The sequence below is a fragment of the Megalops cyprinoides genome, chromosome 5 (genome assembly GCF_013368585.1).
Source record: "Megalops cyprinoides isolate fMegCyp1 chromosome 5, fMegCyp1.pri, whole genome shotgun sequence".
Lineage (NCBI taxonomy): Eukaryota > Metazoa > Chordata > Actinopteri > Elopiformes > Megalopidae > Megalops > Megalops cyprinoides.
In genome coordinates, this window is record NC_050587.1 from 1925884 (window position 1) to 1949544 (window position 23661).

Sequence of the window (23661 nt, forward strand, 5' to 3'; positions counted from 1 at the left end):
TATTGTTGCATGTGTAGTTGCTGTATGCTGCAGGTCTTCTCCATTTATTCAGATTCTTCATAACATAAGCTGAGGTAACATAATTGTCCATGCCCTTTGCCCCTCATACATCCAGGTCTTTATAAGGGCTTATAAAGTGCTACTTCACTGATCACTGTAATATAACTTTTGCCCATGAAATTAAAGCAATTGGTAACTTGTAATTTTATTTCCTTTCAGTGTTAATAAAAATGCAATGTTGGTACATTATTGCACTGCAGAGAAGTAAAGAATGTTTCAGTGCATATTCTGGAAAGATCTTAAGGCAGTACCAACAACTCTGATACTAGAAAAGGTAAAAAAAAGTCCCTTCTTTGCATCATTATACCATGGAACAAACCCATCTGACATACTGTGAATTCTCAAATCCCTGCCAGCCATTGTTTATTCTTTACTGTTAATATTTACCATAAATCAGAGAAGTTTCACCCTACCTTTATCTTTTCATTAATTTCGAGGAACATTTTCAGGTTGCCAAAATTGTGACGTGTGTAGCCATTGCTTTTTACCAGTTAACCACATAGAAAACTCTCCACTCTGTTCCACAAGTAGCCTGTCCACAGGTACTCGTCCTGATTAGTTCTTTTATTTATGAATAGTTTAGAGTCTGTTAATAAGAATGAACCACTTTCAAACTTGAAAAAAAAATTAATTGCAGATGGCCTGCTTGGAATGTACTGCTAAAACGCTAGCATATTTACCAGCCAATACTGACAGAAAAGCTTCAGTACTGAAACCACATTAATCTGTCTTAAGTCTGGCTTTGTAACGGATGCTATTCTCTTACAGGGCTGTATATGTGAGATGTCATTTTGATTCGTATCGAACCATACTATTGTAATGCACTAAACCTGGATAGATGACTTAAAATCTTTGAGAACTTTGCTTCAGCAGAGGTTCTTTACCTCAGATGTTTGAGAATTTTTCAGTGTCCTCCATTGCAATATATAAATTGCATTTATATATAAGCACCAGGTCTACAAAAGTTTTATTGTATAAACAAATAAGACAAAAATAGTTTTAACATACAAATATTGGCAGTTCATTGTCAAATTCCTCATGGAAATGCCTTTTTTTGTTTACAGCACATTAGAGCATATAGACGTTAACAAGCAAAAGCGTCACTGCACAACAAAGCTCATTATAGTATGGTTTAAAAAAGGATGGTTAAAAAAATGCAGATGTGCAGAACAGAGACAACAACCCTTGGGCCAAAGCACTACAAATGTCAATGTAGCAGAAAAAAAGTCTAATCCTCTAATGAGACCCAATTAAAGCATTCCCTAAGCAAACTTAATTATGTATAATGAACATGCAGGTTTAAATTGTTTACATCAAGCTACACATAAATGTCTACTTATCCATGGGTAATAAACGCACATGTGGTTAGGACTAGTCTACCCATCGGCACAGTACTGTAAGACAGGTGTGATGTCACCATTGAAGTGCATTGAGGACTGACAGCAGGTGAAAGTGAGGGTGGGAGCACCATGCTAGGCACCTTATTTCTAGTTGTTCCCTTCAGGTTCTTAGAAATTTCCTTCAAGATTATCACATACAAAACCTACAGTAACAGAAGCCCTGAGAATGAAATAGTCTTGTAAAGACATTCAGATACTTGCTCCTCATACACTTCCTAAGTCTAGAATAAGTTATATTTATACAAAAATATGTCCTGGCAATATAGCTAGCGGCTGGCTTAATCAGAACACAAAGGAATTTTGGCCTGTAAATTTTAGGCTGTTAAGTAGTTATCTGCTTTGTAGCAAGGCCAGCACATTCGGAGCTCTGATTAGAAGGCCACCCCCCAAAGTCTGCTGTAGGTACCACACTAAGGTGGCTACATTTGGTTTTTGCATCATTCCCTATTCCATCTTACATGTCAGTCACCAAAACACCCCTCTAACAAATGTTTTTCCCCATTAGAAAGGTCCACATACTTACAGGCTATTGCGTTACATCAAGTAATGGTGGCAGTAACCATATCTGATCTCATTCTTCTGTAGAAAGGAAATCATGGGTGAATATAACCTTTAAACCACTGCACATTGTCTTGGACATTCCGCTCCTCTGTTTGGCTGTTGAGGACTAAAACAGTACCAGCTTTAAAAATGGCACTATAAGGGGATGTTTTCAGTCAACCCACAGAAGCATTCGGAACATCTGATGGCCGTCCAAATACTGTGTCATATGATAAATCCAAGAGCGTGTTAATTATAGATAACGGATCTGTCTTTCGGCTCTGTTCCACTGTTGTCCTGAAGTGTCGTGATGCTTGGTTCTGCCTGTGTACAGCAGAAGTGTGGGATGCTGTTAGTCACTGATGCTGGTGTGAATGACTCCGTTATCTCATCCCAGACCATTGTGAGCCACATCGCGTTTAAAGCGCTGTCTCAAACCCAGCAGGGGGCCCCATAACTGTGGAGTTTGTGCAGAATAGGTGACCCTGTGGGACTGCCCAGAAATCCTTAGTTCCTGAGGATCACACAGCGGAAAGGAGCTACGGTACAGGCACCCTCCTCTACCTCTGGACATGACGGACAAAGGCCTGCACCAGCTGAATGAAGGGCTCCTGGCCCTCGGGCCCCACCTTGGACCCCGGGGTGGAGGGCTTGCCCTGGGGGGAGGGGAGCAGGCCACTGGCTGGGGAAGAAGGGGACCCACGGCGAAAGTAACGGGACAGGCTGGATAGGAGCGTGCTCTGGGGGAGGAGAGAGAGAAACATCACACAGTGAAGCCATATCCAGCTGTTCACACATGAGCCAACCTGTTCCCAAAACCTGACTCATCACACATCTTAGATTTATACTGTGTCACTGTGAAACTAGCAGAGCAACTACCAATGGACAAATACAAGGTGCATTTACCCAAACAGCATAAAACTCACTAGGACATGACTCCACACATAAGGGAAATGCAATATCTACATTATTATGAGAATGCTTCAGTTAAACTAAAGCCTTTCAAATATCCACCTGTAGCGAAGGGCAAGAGCAGTCACCCCGCCCAGCCTTGAACCCGGGTCTACGGGGTACCAAACATGCAACTTTGACCACGACACCAAAGAGCCAGGCTCGTTGGTATGGCAGTCAGAGCGCATACTCAACCGTAGTGATGGCACTCCGTCACACTGCCCTCCCCTTCGGGAAGCGCGCCCATGCGCTTCACGCACCATGGCGTCCCTCACGCATTCTCTTGCCATACTTCTCCCATCCCAGGGTGCCCCACTCACCAGTGCTTCACCCATCTCTGGGGTCCCTCACACCGTGCTTCACCCATCTCTAGGGTCCTTCACACCGGGGTCAACCTAACCTGGGGGTCCCTCATACAGCTCACACACCGGGCACGCCTCCGATGGCCTTGCGGCAAGCCATCCCACTTCTGACACCACCAACAGCCTGGCTCTTTGGCGTCGCGGTCAAAGTTGCATGTTTGGTACCCCGTAGACCCGGGTTCAAGGCCGGGCAGGGCGACTGCTCTCGCCCTTCGCTACAAATGGTGTCAGAAGTGGGATGGCTTGCCGCAAGGCCATCGGAGGCGTGCCCGTTGTGTGAGCTGTATGAGGGACCCCCAGATTAGGTTGACCCCGGTGTGAAGGACCCTAGAGATGGGTGAAGCACGGTGTGAGGGACCCCAGAGATGGGTGAAGCACTGGTGAGTGGGGCACCCTGGGATGGGAGAAGTATGGCAAGAGAATGCGTGAGGGACGCCATGGTGCGTGAAGCGCATGGGCGTGCTTCCCGAAGGGGAGGGCAGTGTGACGGAGTGCCATCACTACGGTTGAGTATGCGCTCTGACTGCCATACCAACGAGCCTGGCTCTTTGGTGTCGTGGTCAAAGTTGCATGTTTGGTACCCCGTAGACCCGGGTTCAAGGCTGGGCGGGGCGACTGCTCTTGCCCTTCGCTACACCACCACTGACATTGTCTTCATTTAGAAGATGCTCACATCCACAGCTTTATTAGATACGCTCTACAATTGGATAAAGTTGCATGAAAAAAATTGTACAAATAGGACACTACCATCCATACTGGAACATGTGCAGACATCACAAGTGTGTACTTGGTTTGCATAACTTAATCACCATTTTAATCTACCCACTATCTCCACACTAATAACATTACCCAGCTAATGCTTAAAAACACATGTAGGACATATTCCTTGATGGTGGCATTGTGTGCTGTTAAAGAGGACCCACCAGCTCTGAGCTCAGCTCCTGCTTCATCCTCTGTTTGTCTCTTAGGTGCACAGTGGGGTCCTTCAGGTAGCGCACAGCCTGTGAGATCAGCACGTAGAAGCAGTTCTCCATGGTGAATATCAGCAGTGACCTGACGGAAGAAACACCAGCTTTAGTCGTCTGAGGGCCCTCTGCCTACCAGACGAAGCAGCAATTCTACGTTCTTCTCACTTGAGAGCTTGAATTTCCTCAGAGGAAGCCAGAGACCCCACACTCAGGGAGGCGGGCTCCTTCTTTTTGTCAACCTGTAAAAAAGGGAAAATATGAGTTCTGGAACTCTTTGTGAATCCATGTATATGTAACCCCACCTTCCCATCAGTTTCCAATAAATACTGTGATGCTTAGAGCATTAAAGACTTTTGCTGGTACCAGCTGTCCTCATCTCACCTCTCCCAGCATGCTCAGAGCCACGTTGATTGTGGCTAGCAGGGTTCCGAACGAGGGGGCAACGTCAGACTCAAAGGCAGGGGTTGTGAAGCTCAGCACAAACAGGGTATGGTACTCCGCCAGGTCCATGGACTGCCCAACACAAGGGGAATGCAACAGACCAATGAGAACATAGCATCTTCATATACAATGCTCCGCTATTTCACACCAACTCATTTCTTGAGGTAAAATCTAGTTTTTGTTAGTTTTATTGGTGGTTATTATTCACTAAATTTCCAATTGCTTGTCATTCTTGCAGGAACCTCTGGCCAATGAACAGTGCTAATTCACATTTATTCCCTTTCAAAACCTTCTGTGAGCTCCAGAGATCCTCCAGCCTCCTCAGTGCTCTGCATCCACTCCATCTATTTCACACATACTTATGGAGTGAGGGAGAAGGCTGAGGTGAACAAAGGTGAACAGGTTTGAACTGTGTGCTATTCTCTCTGCTTGCTATATTCTTCTATCTTCTCTTCTAAATTAAGCCTTCCAAGGAGTTTCTTTGGATATTATTATTTAAGATACTCATTGACCGTTTTCAGTCAGAGAATATACTGTGGCACAGCCACTGATCACCTGATCCAGCAGTATCTGGCAACAGTCAGGGGTGAAGTGCTGCAGGGTGGCGAGGGTCTTGCTCAGGATCTTCAGTAGGCTGCACTGCACTGCCAGCAGGGCCTTCTGCTCTACTTCCTCGCGCTCCCCAGCCCCGGCCCCCGCAGGCTGCTTCGAAGGGGTCTGAGGCCCCCGCTGGGCCCGGGGAAGGGGCCCCTGGGGCAAGGCCTCACCATTCTTTGTCTGGACAACAGGGAAGGCGGCGCCTTTGCTTTATCAATCGTAACCAAACAGCATATGGCAAGTGTATTGATGAGGTGACCAGATCTGTATTTTTCTCTGTACACCGACTGAACCAGCATGAAGGTATGGTCTACAGAAACACACGAACAGGTGCCTTACCTGGAGATAGTGATGGAGCATCTTCTTACTGTGTAGAAGATATGTGCATGTCTGGCACAGATAACATAAATTCACCTGCCACAAGCACACGGGAGACAAAGGCATTTAGGAGGGCAGCTTTCAGGGAAGAGTAAGAGAAAGTGCACCTAATCAGTATCAGGTGATGACTGACAAGGGGTCATGTGATGGCGGATAATGATGGATAATTGGGGCTACGATTTCATCATGAGACATTTCAGTAAAAGTCACTAGCAAGACATAAGCAGACAGCAGGCATGAAGCCACAGACAGATACTCTATATGGACAAAAGTATTTGGCCACACCTGTTAATTATTGAATTCAGGTGTTTCAATCAGACCTGTTGCCACAGGTGTATAAAATCAAGCACCTAGCCATGCAGTCTCCATTTGCAAACATTTGTGATGCAAAATGGGTCGTTCTGAAGAGCTCAGTGACTTCAAGCATGGTACTGTGATAGGATGCCACCTTTGCAATAAGACGGTTCGTGAAATTTCACCCCTGCTGGATATTCCACGGTCAACTGTGACATTACAAAGTGGAAGCGTTTAGGAACAACAGCCACGAAGCGGAAGACCACGTAAAATCACAGAGCGGGGTTGACGACTGCTAAGGCGCATGGTGCGTAAAAGTCGCCAATGCTGTGCTGATTCCATAGCTGAAGAGTTCCAAACTTCCACTGGCATTAATGTAAGCGCAAAAACTGTGCGGCGGGAGCTTCATGGAATGGGTTTCCATGGCTGAGCAGCTGCATGCAAGCCTCACATCACCAAGTCCAATGCCAAGCGTCGGATGGAGTGGTGTAAAGCACACCGACACTGGACTGTGGAGCAGTGGAAACGTGTTCTGTGGAGTGACGAATCATGCTTTTCTGTTTGGCAGTCAGATGGGCGAGTCTGGGTTTGGCGGATGCCGGGAGAATGTTACCTGCCTGACTGCATTGTGCCAACTGTGAAGTTTGGTGGAGGAGGGATAATGGTATGGGGCTGTTTTTCAGGGTTTGGGCTAGGTCCCTTATCTCCAGTGAAGGTATGCTGAAGCATTAAGATTTTGGACAATGCTATGCTTCCAACTTTGTAGCAACAGTTTGGGGAAGGCCCTTTTCTATTCCAACATGACTGTGCCCCAGTGCACGAAGCGAGGATATATAAAGACATGGTTTTATGAGTTTGGTGTGGAAGAACTTGACTGGCCCGCACAGAGCCCTGACCTCAACCCCATCGAGCACCTTTGGGATGAACTGGAACGTCAGTGCCTGACCTCATAAATGCTCTACAGAATGAATGGGCACAAATTCCCACAGAAACTCTCCAAAATCTTGTGGAAAGCCTTCCAAGAAGAGTGGAAGCCGTTATAGCTGCAAAGGGGGACCAACTCCATATTAAAGTATATGTATTTGTATACAATGTCATTACAGTCCATGTTGGTGGGGTCAGGCGCCTGAATACTTTTGTCCATATAGTGTATATGCACATTCCCAAAATCATCACAGAAATGTTTGAATTTACAGTAATTCTTACAAAGTAAATAAGCTTGTCTGTAACTGCCTGTTTAAGTGTGAAGTGCCTTTAGTGAAAACCTCTGGCCAAGAAAGTCTGAACAATTATGATAAAACAAAAATAACAGGTTAATTCAAATTACAGCAAAACCAGTTTCCAGGTTTGTGGATGAATGCAGTTTATTTGATACTAACAGGGTAGAACACCTAGATGTTGTTTCCCCTATTCTGAAACAGCACGTTGTTAAACAAAATTTTGGCAATGAAAGAACTTTCAAAGTCCCAACCATTTCCAGGAACACATAAAAACTCAGGTGCAATTATGGCCCCATGGGAACAGACTCTAGATGTTTCGATAGAATACATCTTTACTAGCCTCGAGGAGAATTTGTCTTGCATATCCAGGTGCAAGCTCACCTGGTTAGCATCAAATAAACTGCATGCATCGAAAACAATACCTGTAGGCTGATTTAAAAATTACATTGGTCGTTTCCATTTTATTCCATAGGCTTTCTTGGCTAGTAGGTTGTCACTTGTGTCATTAAAGCACCCTGTCCAATAGGAAAACTATCCCTTTATTAAAACACTGCCCACATGTATGTTGCAACAGAGATATTACATGGCTCTGCAGACCACCGACCACACATTTTGATGAAATGCTCCCTTTGATCATTTAACTGTAAATCCTGTTGTTACCCACCTGGTGTTTTGTTTTCCTTTGGTGTGGTTGGGCTGCAGCAGTTAGCCTTAGTCTTTTAAATCATTTGTTACAGCCCCTGCTGTTATGTTTGATTGACCTCTTTGATGGCTCTCTCACCTGTACATCACGCAGGAGCTGCGGCAGATGGAACTGCCACTCCTTACAGAAGCTGGAGAGCTGCAGCAAAAAGCCCACCGTGTGGTCCGCTTCATCCAGACAGGCCAGACTTTGCACTGTCCGCACCGCATTGAGACACTGGAGGAGAGAGAGAGTCAGGGTCACGAACACTCTCGCACTGTCCGCACCGCGTTCAGACAGCGGAGGAGAGAGAGAGTCAGGGTCACGAACACTCTCGCACTGTCCGCACCGCGTTCAGACAGCGGAGGAGAGAGAGAGTCAGGGTCACACACACTCTCACACTGTCCACACCGCGTTCAGACAGCGGAGGAGAGAGAGAGTCAGGGTCACACACACTCTCACACTGTCCGCACCGCGTTCAGACAGCGGAGGAGAGAGAGAGTCAGGGTCACACACACTCTCACACTGTCCGCACCGCGTTCAGACAGCGGAGGAGAGAGAGAGTCAGGGTCACGAACACTCTCGCACTGTCCACACCGCGTTTAGACACTGGAGGAGAGAGAGAGTCAGGGTCACACACACTCTCACACTGTCCGCACCGCGTTCAGACAGCGGAGGAGAGAGAGAGTCAGGGTCACGAACACTCTCGCACTGTCCGCACCGCGTTCAGACAGCGGAGGAGAGAGTCAGGGTCACGAACACTCTCGCACTGTCCACACCGTGTTCAGACAGCGGAGGAGAGAGTCAGGGTCACGAACACTCTCGCACTGTCCACACCGTGTTCAGACAGCGGAGGAGAGAGAGTCAGGGTCATGAACACTCTCACACTGTCCGCACCGCGTTCAGACAGCGGAGGAGAGAGAGAGAGTCAGGGTCACGAACACTCTCGCACTGTCCACACCGCGTTCAGACAGCGGAGGAGAGAGAGTCAGGGTCATGAACACTCTCACACTGTCCGCACCGCGTTCAGACACTGGAGGAGAGAGAGAGTCAGGGTCACGAACACTCTCGCACTGTCCGCACCGCGTTCAGACAGCGGAGGAGAGAGAGAGAGTCAGGGTCACGAACACTCTCTCACTGTCCGCACCGCGTTCGGACAGCGGAGGAGAGAGAGAGAGTCAGGGTCACGAACACTCTCGCACTGTCCGCACCGCGTTCAGACAGCGGAGGAGAGAGTCAGGGTCACGAACACTCTCGCACTGTCCGCACCGCGTTCGGACAGCGGAGGAGAGAGAGAGTCAGGGTCACACACACTCTCGCACTGTCCGCACCGCGTTTAGACACTGGAGGAGAGAGAGAGTCAGGGTCACACACACTCTTGCACTGTCCACACCGCGTTCAGACAAGCGGAGGAGAGAGAGAGAGAGTCAGGGTCACACACACTCTCGCACTGTCCGCACCGCGTTCAGACAGCGGAGGAGAGAGAGAGTCAGGGTCACACACTCTCACACTGTCCGCACCGCGTTCAGACAAGCGGAGGAGAGAAAGAGAGAGTCAGGGTCACGAACACTCTCGCACTGCAGTCAGCCACTGGAGAAGACAGTGAGTCAGGGTCATGCTGACCTGCAGGATGCGCTCTTGGTGGACTCCCACAAAATCCAGTGCCTCATTCACAAAGTTGTAGCGCAGCGTCTTCAGCAGGCTCTCCATCAGGGACATACAGAGCCGGTACACTCCTGGCCAGGAGGGAGTGTCCTGGGACTTACGCGAGAAGCCCGAGATCTGCAGGGGAGGAGGGAGGAGGCTGGCGTTACACAGGGACAGTGTGCTCCGTAAGGTCACAGCCTCTGCCTCCAGAGAGCCATGTTGAAGCGGCCCTCCAACGCTCACCTGAGAGGTTCCATTGGTAGTGATCTCATACACACTTAACAGGGGAAGGCAGATGCTCTGAATCACACCAGCGCCCGCCACTGTCGCTGCCCCCTGCAGAGACACACCCATCAGACACTTCACACAGAGCATTAGCCCTGGAATGCACCATATTCATCTACCACATCCTTTACCATGTCCTAACAGTACTGCCTACTAAGCACTCAGCGCCAATGAGTGTCAACAAGGGCCCATCCTCTTCTAAACCTGAGTCTGTTCTGAGTATATTTAAGTAGCAGTGCCATTTCCTCCAGTCTCTGGGTTCATGTCTGACACGCAGGGGGGTGTGTCTCCACCTGTGGTGTGCGTGCCAAGGTGAGCAGCAGATGCAGTGCAGCCTCAGTGAAGTACAGGTTCTGTTTGACGCGCAGGCTCAGCTCCAGGGCACTCAGCACCGAGGGCAGCACCGGCAGCTTGCGCATCACCAGCGGCCAGTGCTCCCCGTCCTCGTCCACCCGGCACAGCTCCTTTGCCAGGTGCAGAGCCAGCACGCACACCTGTGGGGAGAGAGGGGGAGAGATCTCAACAGCTGCAAATATACCCATATATACCTGAGGAAAATAGCAAAGAGCACAATCAGCCATGTAAATACCTACACACAAATACACACACGCACGCACATACCATTCTGCAAATACCTGTCGTCTTGCAGAGGTATCCCTGCTGTTTGAGAGCCTAAACCCTGACATATTCCACAATATGCTTCCTCACAGAATGCCTTCAAGGTTTTATCAGCTTTAATGGTCCAGCCAAGAACTACCACAAAAACAACATCATGAAGTGTTGAAACTAAGGGAGTCTGATGTGAGAGAACACTCCTTTAGCTGGTCTGGTCATACAGGCACAGCAAGCCGATGGCCCCTTGCAAGCTGCTCACCCCATCTCTCTGGTCCTGATGCAGGTTCCGGGGAGTAGAGTCCGTCTCCATGCTGTCTTTGTCCTCGGGGATGTCCCCAATCAGAGCGGTGTGGCGTGTGCTGTCCATCAAGGCCAGAGCCTCATCCTGCACTGTCTCACACACGCACAGCAGGAGCTGAGGCAGCTGAGAAATCTCCCCACCTGACAATCATTAGCACAGCATGGTTACACTACATACACCACATGCACACACATACACACGAACACACGCACGTATATGCACGCGCATGCACACATACACACAACCACACACACAGCCATTGCTGTGTGATCCTTAAGCCTGATCAGTAATGAGTGAAATAGAGTCTCACACACACACACACACACACACACACACTCACTGCTGAGGCCCTGGATCTGCAGGACGGAGATGAGTGCAGAGAACACTTTGGCCTTGGTCCTCTCTATCAGCTGCTGGTCTGCCTGCAGGATGTTCTCCAGGATCAGGGAAAGAGGGGGCAGCACATCCGGGGCTGACGCCACCACACTGAGGAAGAGGAAGAGAGGAACAATATAGCCTTCAACACAGAGGGACACATGGTACCTTCACAATGCTGAAGCCAGGTACCTCAATAACAGTCATCACAGCCCACCCTTCCACACGGCGACATTAAAACACCAACCTCTTCCAGTGTTTGAGCAGGATCAGCAGCAGCGTAGCCATCATGGAGCCCAGGCGCAGACAGGGCACTGACATGGGCACCATCAGCTGCAGACAGGGGCAGAACAGAGGTAAGGAAGACTAAGGGACAGGTCATTCCTCCCCCTACACGTCAGAATGGTAACTACAACTCACAGCAGCCTTAGTCCCATCCAGCACATCCATGAAGAGCTTCAGACGGGTCGAGTCATCAGTCAGCTGCATCACATCAGACTGGGCAGGAGAAAACAAATGCATAGACCAATCAGAGTCTGACCAAGCTTGCTGCAGGAGGTGACACTGGGGTACTGTTTCAGCACTGTGGCCAAGGGAGAATCCACTGGTGTATTTCCATATTGTGACCTGTGTCATCACATTAAATTACATTACAGTCATTTAGCAGACACTCTTATCCACAATGACTTACACAAGTTTCAGTTTTTACATATTATGCATTTATACAGCTGGATATTTACTGAGGCAATTGTAGGTTAAGTACCTTGCCCATGGGTACAGCAGCAGTGCCCCAGTGGGGAATGGAACCAGCAACCTTTTCGTTACAAGCCCTGCTCCTTACCAGTATGCTACAGTATCAAACTGTGTGGAACCTACCATATACCATATCTGTGCAGGCCTTATGGAGTCACAGCACACACACGCATAATTAGGTTTCAAGTTTTGTCTCTTGATCATGGGGCCTTTGGGCATACCACAAAAAGTAAGCGACATCAGAGCACACAGGAAGTGACTCACATGGCTGGTGGAGAGGATCAGCAGCATCCTCCATGCAGATATGAGCATCTGACACTCGGAGAAGGAGCGAATGCCGTCCTCCTCGGTCTCAGCCATGTGGCACACCAGTGACTTCACATACTGGGACCAGTACTCATAGCGCTTCCCAGTGGACAGCTTCTTCAGGGTGTCCTTCAGAGACTGTTCTAGGGAACCGCTAAAGACAGACAGGTAAAAGCACTGGCAATGAAATGAATGTGTTTTTATAACACACACACAAGTCACAGAATTGTTAACTAGAGGCAACAGTGCTTTAAGTTTCAATACATTGATGGATGAATGAAATTACCTGACAACGTAGTAAATTTCAAGGCCAATGATTTTCATGACGAAGGCACATGTTTCAAGAATGCAAGGCTGGAAATTCAGATATAAGAATTATAGGTCAGTGTGGTGGGAGTGAGAAAACCATATCCTTCTTTCAGTAGCAACGTCAACACCCACAGGACCAGAACATGAAGTCTTGGGGCAAAGCTCCTACCTCTGTTATGTCAGAGGGGGATGGAAGAGTTCCGAAGAGGGTCGTTGTAAGATTCTCCCAAAATTTCTCTCTGTGCAGGAGGAACACTTATACATTTTAAAAGTTTTAAGATTTAAGCAGCAGTCACAGTGCAGAATAATTAGCTACACCTCAAAATCCATTCCTCCTTACAGGTTAGGTTCTGGGTAACCCCTGCACCAGGACGCATCCCCTGAGGTGTTATCAAGCCTGTGATTCCTGGTGTAGATGAACAGTGACATGAGTGGGGCCTGGGCAGGGCGTGGCACTCACTTGGTTCGCAGCACTGAGATGGCGCTCTCCCGTCGGTCCTGCCACAGGGCATGGAGGAAGGCCAGAGCAGCTCGGTGCAGAAGAGGGGGGCACCAGTACTTCCCCTGTTGCCTGCAGTCGATTAGGTCCAGCACCACCTGCAGACAGCTCCACTCCCCCAGCAGGAACTCCTGCATACACAGCAGGGTAAGGGCATTACCACGCAGCACACAAATGCCACATACACACCACGGTCAAGCTCATATACACTCATAACACACTCACACCAGTGTGGCCGCAAACATCCACAAACCAGGCTGACACAGAGATTTACTTCACACTCCACTGTAAAGTGCAACTAAGTCATTCACTGAAAGACTAAGGGAGCTAACCTTTGACCCCTCAGACCCGTCCTTCACTTCAAGATTGAGAAAGAGCTCAATCAAACCAGGCTGCGTTTCCACGGCGACTGTCAGGAACTCCAGTGTCATGACCTTGATCCTGACGTCCTCAGTCTTGCTCTGCAGCCGAATCAGGAAGGCATCTCTGATTGCGGCCGCATCACTGCCCAAGCACGCGTACACTGACATGGGGGCCACCTGGAAACCAGCGTGGATCATTAAAGACAGCATCATCTGTCCAAATGTTAACAATATGTTTCCCATTCATGAAAATGGCTTTCTGCTTACTGTGACTGGGACAGTTCAAAGCACGGGAAAAACAGCATCTGAGAAATACCCCTACTAGCTTAGTTTAAAATCAGGACAGTAGGATGTCAGGTTAGGTCAGGTTAGGTCAGTTACCGTGGCCAGGCGCTTAAGAAGCTGTATGGCGAGGCGTGGCAGCGCTGGGTCATGCTTATGGTAGATGTACTTCGCCAGCACCGCAATGAGGTTGTTGCCATGGCCACCTGAAAATTCCAAACCACATCAGGTGTGGGCCTGCATACTATGAGCAGATCAAACACAATCTGGAACATCATTGCACCTTTAAAATCACAGTGTAAATCAGTATAAGTGTATAAAAGTCCAAGAATGTTTCAATTGTTAAAGGTTTATGGGAGCAAAAGAAATCACACTAGCTGTGTTTTTATTCTAGCGGTTGCAAAGGGTGAGCCTACTGTAATGAATGCCTTCTCTTTAAAAACATGCATCGCATCATGCTGGAAGACTAAAACTGTCACCAGCAACTCATACTGTTGTAACTGATGTTAAAATAAAAGTATGTAATGCATGCTGTCTTTGCATGCTTCTTTCCACACACAGAAGCTGTGCTATTTTGCATGTGCCAGGGCAGAATGGGATCAAATGGATTACAATATAGCTTTGAATTAGGGCTGCTCGATTATGGCAAAAATCATAATCACAATTATTTTGGTCAATATTGAGACCACAATTATTTAGCACGATTACTCATTGACTTTGGAAACATCATGCATTTATTGAACTTTTAGCCCTTTCACATGCAACTTATTTTTTATACTATGTAGTGTGCGCGTTACGTTACATGGTTCGTTATGTTTTCATTAGTGTTATTAAGCTTCTCATAGTTTCAGTTATCATTTGCTATATTTTTTAACGCTAAATCGCTCTTTCCTCAAAGCTAAAATTGGGTAGAATTTTCCCCAATCTAGTTCTCTAATCACACCAGTTTTAGCATACTCGCTAAACGGCAAATCACAACAGTGTGACCGTATGCGTGAAAGGGTTATAAAAAAAAAAAAAAAAAAAAAAAAAAAAAAAAAAAAAACTTTTAACAGTGGATTTTCTTGAACTTTCAGTTGAATTATATTTCAAGTTCAAGAAAATTCACTGCAGCCCTAATTCAAAGCTATATTGATCCATTTGAACATGTACATGTACACACACACACATTTGAATAAAATAAATAATGTAGCACAATAATCATCTTCTCGATTATCTTGTTTTCATAATCATTGGAAGCCAAAATCGTAATTGAAAATAAAATTCAATTAATCACCCAGCCCTACTTTGAGTATTATCACACACTGCAGGAATCTCATCAATTTAATACCGCATAGCAAAGCATGTAGCATAGTAAAGCTCTGCAGCATTGTTCCACTGAGATTAATGGTTCTATTCTGAAATGTGGAGCTGAGAAACACACAGCTTGTCCACCAGGGGGCGCCAGCCTCACCATGCTGTGTCAGTGCCTGCTCCAGCGGAGACACTACGTCGGATGGGGGCTTGAGCCGGATCACGTTGTTTGTGACGGAGAAGGCCAGCTTCACCGTCTGGATGAGAATCTGCCCTGGACCCTCAGACCCACCGCTGCAGACAATACAACACACTTAGTCACACGAACAACGCACCACCACCACCCAACTCCTTCCACTCCACCCTCTGCCATGCTCCAGAACGGTGCTTGCCTGCTCGGCTGGGCTGCCAGGACCATGTCGATGGTGTCCACCCCAATGCCCATGATGTTGACGATGGCCTGGCCAGCATCTGTGTTGGCCAGGCTGTAGATGCAGAGGGACTGGAGACTGGGGGTGCTGTGCAGGTGGAAAAATCAGTGAGGAGTTACAAGAGCAGAGCTGTAATGGGACCAGGCACTGAATGCAATGCCACACAGTGTGCTCCAGCTGTACCTGCCCTGCGACTCTCCCTCAGGACTCAGGTTCAGAATGGCATGGATCAGCTCCAGGATCAGGCAGCCTGGACACAGGGAACAGAGGGAGGGATAACCGGTGACTTCAGCACATAATGAAGAACCTGTTACACTGTGGTTGCTAGCTCTTGCTTACTCCATACTGAAACAGTAAATGATAGACTGAAAATAAGTGGCGCAGACCTACGGCTATCCCAGCGTACCTATCCTCTCCCTCACTCCATAGGTGTTGTAACGCCACTTGTGGTATGTGGGTAGCATCTCCTTCAGCACCAGCAGAACACAGGGGATCAGGCCTTTGTTTTGGGTGCTTCCCAGCTGACCCTGAGGGGGAACACATGCATACATCATGCAACATCATGCATACTCCCAACATTAATCATCACACACAAACTCACACAGATTTGCACAGTCACTTTACTTATAAAAACAGTCTACATCGTATTCCTGTGGAATATGTAGTTATATTTATATTTTTTATATTTATTCTACATATTTACAAACCTACAATGTGCCTGGATGCCCTTGCTGTAAATATGTGTAATTTGTAGCTTGTTTTCTGTGAAAATTCTTGTTCTTGTCTCTCAGTGTCGTCATTGTGTTATGTCGAACTGTTGTATTGTCACCGTGGGCCTGAGAGAAACGCAATTTCAATCCTCCGTATGTGCTGTGCATATTGGAGAATTGACAATACAGTTGACTTTGACTTTGATATCGATAATAAGTTGAAATTTAAATCTAACTGAAATGCATTCTGAAAACTGATATATGCATCCCTAGAATTGCTTTCATACAATTTATGTTGCAAAATGACTATGAAAACTATATCACTATTCAGAGCTAATATATAATGCACACTAAGCATATAAGAGGCTAACCTAAAGCGGCAGTGTTTAACTGAGAATGCCTAATGTTGTTACCTTGACAAGGGTGGTGATGAGCCGCAGGAAAGCAACAGTCACAGCGTACTCGCCCCTTGGCTGCTCAATCAGAACCAGGAGGTTGCCATAGTTACCTGCCTTCATGCCCTCAGCACTTGAGAGACACCAAAAGGGTAAAAACAAGATGTAGTAACAGCATGAATACGTCTCTAAATTGCCAAAGGTTTAAGTTCATTTTCCAAAACTAACACACAGCCCACGTGGTTTTTAAGCAAGTCTATGTGTGTCCTTCCCATACTGAAAAAGAGGATCAGGCCAGTCAGTTGATGCAGACTCACCTGATGGACTGTGCCATGTTGGTTAGGGGGGTGGAGGCGAAAGGAAGGAAGCCAGTGTGGTGCAAGCTTGACCAAACCTACGAGGGGTAAAAAAAGAGGACACATATACTCATAATGTGACTGGAGTGGGACAACTTGCCTCGTTTCTCTTGACTGAACCCGTCCCCTTCCTCATACCTTCCCAGGCATCCTTGCAGCTAGCACTGTCAGGCAGTTCACACAGGATGCAATCACGTCCACGGGCGGGTTAATCACTGACGTCAGCCTACGCAGGAGGCGGCACAGAATCAACATGGAGGTCATGTGCTGGGAGAGCTCAGAACCAAGACCACTGACCTGTCTGAGCTGCACACATTACTCATTCAGTGTGAAACAGTCCTCATCTAGATTGACATACATTTCAGCACTCACCGTGATGCTCATCCACACATCTGTAAGTGAGGAACATGCTAGGCTACACCAGTGTACAGTATCTTGGGATCTGAACTCACAGCCTCACCTCTGCAGCAGCATGTAGATGCGGGAGGTGATGGGGAGCAGGCAGTCGGACACAGTCCAGTCGGTGCTGATCACCTTGTGCACCAAGTCTAGGATGGGCTTCACCCTTTCGCAGTGCACGATCACATCTGGCAGGAATGACAACACAGCAGTCCGGCGATAGGATGCTACCTCATTGTGTATGTGGAAGAGTGATACCCAATTAAAGCCAGGATCTCAGATCCTCTTTAACCCTTTCAAGCGCATGGTCATACCAGTGTGATTTGCCATTTCACATGTACGGACAAACCTCACAGCAGCAGAGTACAGCAGAGAGCGGTTACTGCTACTGCTGGGTGGCTTGGCTCACCTGCAGTAGACACCACATGCAGCAGCATTTCGATCTCGCAGGTGAAGAGCGTCCAGGAGCTGTAGGAGTAATCCCAGCGCACCATGTAGCCCTGGTCCCCTAGGACAACCTGCCCCAGACACCCCTGAGGCATGCGCAGGTTGGTCTGGCCAACACCTGGGGAGAAAACACAATCCGTAACAACACGTACATTAACCCAGCAAGTTTACACATACTCAACAACACTACTTTCATTAATACTGCAATTTTACTGAACTCAGAACAAATGAGATATAAAAAATGTACAATTACAAAAGACAACAGCACAAAAACAAAGAGAAAACAGTCATACTAACCACAAAGCAGAGCAACCAACTATGAAAAGTTAAAAAAAAGTTAAAATGGCAAGCTAGTGATGGTGATCCGTGGCAGTCAAAACATATCTGCTGAAACAATAAATATCAGAACTATTTATGATACGTTATCTGACACTGTCTGCCCAACGTTCTTACATGCATATGCTAACGTGCATCTTACCAAGAGGGTAGAGGAGTTTGGGGGTTTGTCTTCTCCACAGAGTCTCATCCTCCCGGGACACAATGTCATTGGGCTTATGTTTGTACACCTCTGTGTAAAAGGACATCTTGTCCAGAAAGCTGTAAACCTAGTGGACGGACAGACAGACACACATGCTTCCTGTTACTCAGACAGGCAGGAAGATGTGGTTAACGGCAAGGTCTGTGTTTGTAGGAGCGGGGCTGCACCTTCTTGGCGGTGGACTTGTCCGAGAGCAGTGCAGTCAGAAGCTGCAGGAGAGGCCCGGTTTTGTGAGGAAACACCCCCACTGCGCTGTCCAGGATCATCCCCAAACCCATGTTTGGCTTCTAAAGAGAAAATCCAGCAGGGGAAAGAACACACCATCAGAACGTATGGTTAAATGAATAATAATTTCACATTACTGTAAACCTACACCAGGGACCAGTGCAGACTTGGTCTCCCAAAATCAAACACTAGTTTAGGCAAAATTACTACTAAAATCCAAATGAATGTGTGATCTATGAGAAAATGTAACTCCAGACAATCTTACTTAGGCTACAAAACAATGCATCAACTCAGATGGGTGAATGCTTTGAGAAAGCCCTTATTAGCACTCAATAACTGTTAGATAAAATGAGTTCCTGATCTTCATCTCCATGTGGCAGGGCAGCCATCTTGTTAATGTTCTATTTAAATAGAAGGACACTGGTATGCCACATAATTTCCCACAATCGATCTGAGTCTCACCGTCTCCCAGAAGAGCTCGGCCAGGTTGGGAGCTGCAAGGACCTCACATGCCACGTTTATCAAGTGCTGTGGAAACAAAAGGGCTTCCTTACAAACAACTGATAGTCAAAGCAGGAATCCACCCAACAAATTAACTTCAGATAAATATTTCAGATATCTGCCATATTGTCTAACTTGAGCTCTTACCTGCTGGCTTCCTAGAGTTTCCTCTTCAAACGAGGTGATGACAAAGGAGATGAGGCCATAGATACACATCCGTGCAGTGCTGGCAGTGCACTGAAAGATAGAAGTCACACAAAGGGTTAACAGTAGCGACAGGAGGCACATATGGGCTTTTTTGCATTGGAAATGGGGCGCCCTGTAAGAGTGCCATGCTTTAAGCCGGCATCACAGCAGCATTTAGCTGTGGTGGGCTGCTTCAGCAAAATTACTGCTTCAGCATTAGGTCATTCTGTAAAGGGGTGGTGTGTATTAAAACTTACTGGCAAGAAAAAGTGGACAAAAAAGGACAAAGTAAAGATACACACTGAGGCAGATGCGGAATAAGAGAAAGAAAGCCAGTGAAAGCTTGGGTGATGCCCTGCAGAGAGCATGCTACACTGTATCCTTACATTGTTAGCACCGCTGCCTAGAGCCTGGAGCATGTGGGTCAGGTACTGGAAAACACCCAGCTGCAGCGTGGTGTTGCCGATGCGCCGCACCACGGGGCTCGACTCGTCTGGGTTCAGAGTGTGCCGCAACAGAACCCAGGCCAACAGAACCGGGGCGTGGTGTGAGATGTCTCCAAAGGTCAACAAAATCTGGTCCATCTCCTACAGAGGTCAAAAATGTATCTAACAGTTACATTACTAATTGGACTTTAAATACCATTACCAGTAGAAGGGTATAATATTTGGTCAATAATCAGTGCAGTGACTCTATTCTACCTTTAAGGCCATTGAATACATGACATTTACCACTCACACATAAGCTGTCAACCAGTCAGATGACCTTACTTTGCAGATTTCAGGGACACTGAAAAACTGATGTTGCTCTGTGTGGTCCTCAAGGGCACACTTGTGCAGGAAATCAATGTCCATTCCCTCTACCAAGATGAGAGAGCTGAGGTACCTGAAAGACAGGAGAGGCAGAGATTGTAAAATAAAGGAGGCGCAGTCAAATAAATAGGGAAAAGTAGCATATCCTATGATCTGTCCTGAAGATGTCACCTGACCCCCGTGGTTGGGGGCAGTGGGGCAGGTAAAGTGAGATGCTCGGAAATGAAGGTATGGGAAGCATGCCCTGCTGTTTGTACAACAGAATGTGGACCTATAAAAAAATGCACTGAAGTAATTCTTGGTGCTTCCTTCAAAGGAAGGTTCCAGTGAAAAACCTTACGAAAACTTAACACAGTCATTTTGTGGACTGGATATGCAGAGCGAGAACTGCAGTGAATCTCACCCGATGCGCTCCACCAATGTGTCCATGCTCTTGTCCACCAGGTGTCTGTTCGTCTGCCTGTGCCCGAAGCCCTGCTCCTTAAAGATCTTGGTGAAGGAGAGCAGGTCTGTGGGCACCATCTCGAAGTAGGCATAGTACAGGAACAGGATTTCCAAGAGAAGGGACTGCTCCCTGAGGCACTGTAGGAACCAGCGGGACACCTGTCTCTCCGTCTCCACAGGGAAACAAGAGATTCTCTACTATTAGTCATAGAGACAATCTTAATCCACTGCTTATGAGCCCTGAAGGACAACAGAGACTGAGCTAAACAGTCATTTACAGAATGAACGACATCTAATGCATTCAACATTTCAAAATGACTACAGACTATCTACAACACCAGCAAGAGTGAGACACAGAGAATAGAGTGGTCATGCCTTAGACTTGGTTTTATACACACAAAGCAGGGAGAGGGATCTGAAGTGCTGGAGATGTTGAAACTCACCATGAGGTTTCCATGAGTCTCCCATGTGGGTGCCTCAGCTTTGAACAGGCTCTCAAACTGCTGCTGGTACTGAGCCACAAGGTCCTTCTCCAGCTTGTTCACACAGTTGGAGTATTCTGCCTGAATCGATAATGTAAAACATCACCACGGCAGACAAACAATGGCTGCACATGCCGATTTTCAGAATTTTTTGTAACATCACATGAAACACACAACATCTGAATGAGGTTAAAGGTCTGACTAGTTACACAGGGTTTTTCCCAAGAGACACTCCTTGTATTGGGCTGCCCTATAATCCCCAGACAGACATGAAAACTGCACCCTGAATGGATGTCTCTCGTCTTGGAAGAACGTCAGGAGCAGTAGGACACAACGTAGTAGGCAGATCCGCTCCTCGTAGTAATAATCGGCAATCTGCACAGAGTGACAGGGAGCAGTCGGGGAGGGCAGGAGAAAAACAGGCGCACAAGAGTCAGTGGCCTCACACAAGAGTAAAAACAATGCACAGTGTTTTTATTCATGTCGCATGCAAAACACCTAAGAACAAATTATGCACAAAATTATATCTTAGGAAAAGGAAATAATACAACCTGAATGACCACACACTTGTATGAAAACCTCTTATGTGGGCAACCTTGAAAGTTTTAGAAGGCTGAGGTTAAAACAATAGCTTTGATGCCGAAGCACTTGGCAAGAGTGTTGTAGGTGGTGCCTGGCATCACATGTGCCTGGCACACAGCAGCACCCACCTTCAACAACAGGGCCTGATTCTGCCTCTCATCCTGCAGGACAGACTGAGGAGAGAAGAGGTCAAATACTGCCACATCCCAAAACCATTTCAGTTCCTACCCGATGAACCCTGCGTGGCTTTGCAAAAGCACCCTGTACCTTCATAGTGTTGCGGGTCCCTCTGTAGTCTTCCTGTAAGTAGCATTCTAATATCTGTACACTCTGCAGCTCATCAAGGCCCTGAAAGAAACAGCAAAGTGCAAAGTTCAGACATGTCACTAACATGGTTACCTTTGATTAAAAATCAAGCTACTCATCCAGAAACACTCACCAGCAGTTTACTGATTTTCAGGCTGAAGTCTTTCATTGGCTGGGTGACATCTTTATCAGCCTTCAATTTTTCCGCAGATGATGGACTATAACAAACAGCACAATTGCATTACGAACATTTTCAAAGTAGAACTAGTTGTTGTGCTGTTAATCTTACACAAATCTTCTAAATGAAAGTAGATAGGCACTATTGCACTAGAACAGTGCAAAAATTCTTCTGCAGAATATGCTGACCCTCATCATACCTGGGTGGTTTGTAGTAACACAGTCCCAAGTGTAACCGCTCCCAATTTCTGTCCAGCTCTGCTTCGATCTGGGCCTTTATCCAATGAAGAACAAAACATAAAAGACAAATATCACTTCACTGCAACACACCCCCCAAATTCCGTATACATATTTCTGTATGCACTTTTTCTGCATTTTTACATTAATGCACCATTACAAGTATTCTAAATTACATTTCTCTCAAAAATTTTAAAACCAGCGGCCATGTAAGTTTAATGCACATGAATATCACCTAACTCTACAGCTGCATCAGTGTAGTTTTATTAAAACAACAGAATTTATTTAGTTGAATACGCACCGGTTCCCTCAGGGCGGATCTTCCAAGCAAGATGGTCCATAATTCCCTACTGCTCCTTCAAAAACACAAATACTCATCAGAAAGATTCCGATTTGATTTACACGCAGGTCCACAGTATTCAAGTATAACAAACCGTCGGGCCGATTCTGAGATACAGGATTCGTCAAACAGTAACGTAAGGTATCAAGATAAATTAGCCAAGATGATCACTGTAGGTAAACATATTGCTGTCAATCTAGCGACAGAGCAGCAAAGGAGTTGGCTAACTTGCCTACCAAGTAATGCGACATGTGACATGTGTGGCATAATATTTGCGCAGCCAGTTTACATACGCTAAACAGTCTTTATGCGTTCATGTACCTACTTATGAGAACAAACATCGCTCAGCGGGCAGCTTTCTCACTGTCTGATGTTGTCAGTTCAAGAACAGCTAACGTCTCCCGTTTATACTGTACTCTAGCACAAGTTCGACTGTCAGTCAGGCACGTTGGGCTAATGTTAGCTAGCTAGCAAACTTGCTTCTCGGGCGTGTTTGTCTGAAAACCGTAACTACTGTCCGTCCAGAATGGAACAGGCATCATTTCAACATACCCACAGAAATCGTAGCTAGCCAGCTCGTTTGCTCGACTGCTCTGGAAAACTAACGTGAGCTAAATGGTCAGGTGCACAGACTTGCCTTCCCTCCGAAGTAGCTAGCTAGCTGCAACTAGCTAACGTTAGCTAGTTTCTAGCTAACTAACTACCCAGCTACTTTGGGGAAAGTGTACTTTTTGGATAAAAGTTGAACGCGTACAAACTTTCCCATATAACTGTACAAGAAAATAGCAACCCAAATATTCAACACAAGTAAATGTGTGTACTACATTATTCAAAAGAAAACAACCATTCGCTTTTTTCTTTGAAATACCTTCCACACGTCCCCGAGTTCGCCATCTTCTCCCCCTACACATGACCCATCACCGCGCGCACCTGCGTCATATGACCAATCAGTGACGTAAGCCGTGAAGAGGAAATTATATTGTTCGTCTGAATCTGAGAGATATCTGGTTCGGGTAGTAAACCCAGTCGCATATGCACTGTGAAAATACATAGCCCGACAATCGGCAGCGGCACTCGATCGTTAGCATTGGCAGTGATTGTCACATGCTTCAATAAATCACGTGGCTTGTTGTAAATATGGCTACTTCCCAGAGTTCGCCCATCTGCTATGAC

The 23661-nt window shown here is 46.8% G+C and overlaps 1 protein-coding gene across 1 annotated transcript; it reads right to left on the reverse strand.

Annotated features, from left to right (window-relative positions):
- Positions 1-1014: 1014 nt before the first annotated feature.
- nup188 (nucleoporin 188) lies at positions 1015-23641 on the reverse strand. The gene is made up of 44 exons (XM_036528412.1): positions 23357-23641; positions 22450-22504; positions 22112-22185; positions 21868-21952; positions 21696-21776; positions 21557-21601; positions 21129-21221; positions 20808-20927; positions 20324-20535; positions 19879-19993; positions 19495-19695; positions 19070-19159; positions 18884-18949; positions 18364-18483; positions 18137-18263; positions 17621-17776; positions 17273-17399; positions 16951-17038; positions 16774-16850; positions 16475-16589; positions 15758-15878; positions 15535-15601; positions 15313-15438; positions 15081-15214; positions 13727-13833; positions 13316-13522; positions 12945-13114; positions 12654-12723; positions 12462-12529; positions 12134-12329; positions 11537-11614; positions 11364-11449; positions 11082-11227; positions 10700-10881; positions 10119-10319; positions 9784-9876; positions 9517-9675; positions 7993-8130; positions 5659-5733; positions 5278-5499; positions 4663-4794; positions 4447-4520; positions 4237-4366; positions 1015-2740 (listed from the first exon to the last, which is right to left on the reverse strand). The coding sequence occupies exons 1-44, from the start codon at positions 23380-23382 to the stop codon at positions 2561-2563; spliced, it is 5235 nt and encodes a 1744-aa protein (XP_036384305.1). The 5' UTR covers positions 23383-23641; the 3' UTR covers positions 1015-2560.
- Positions 23642-23661: the final 20 nt, after the last annotated feature.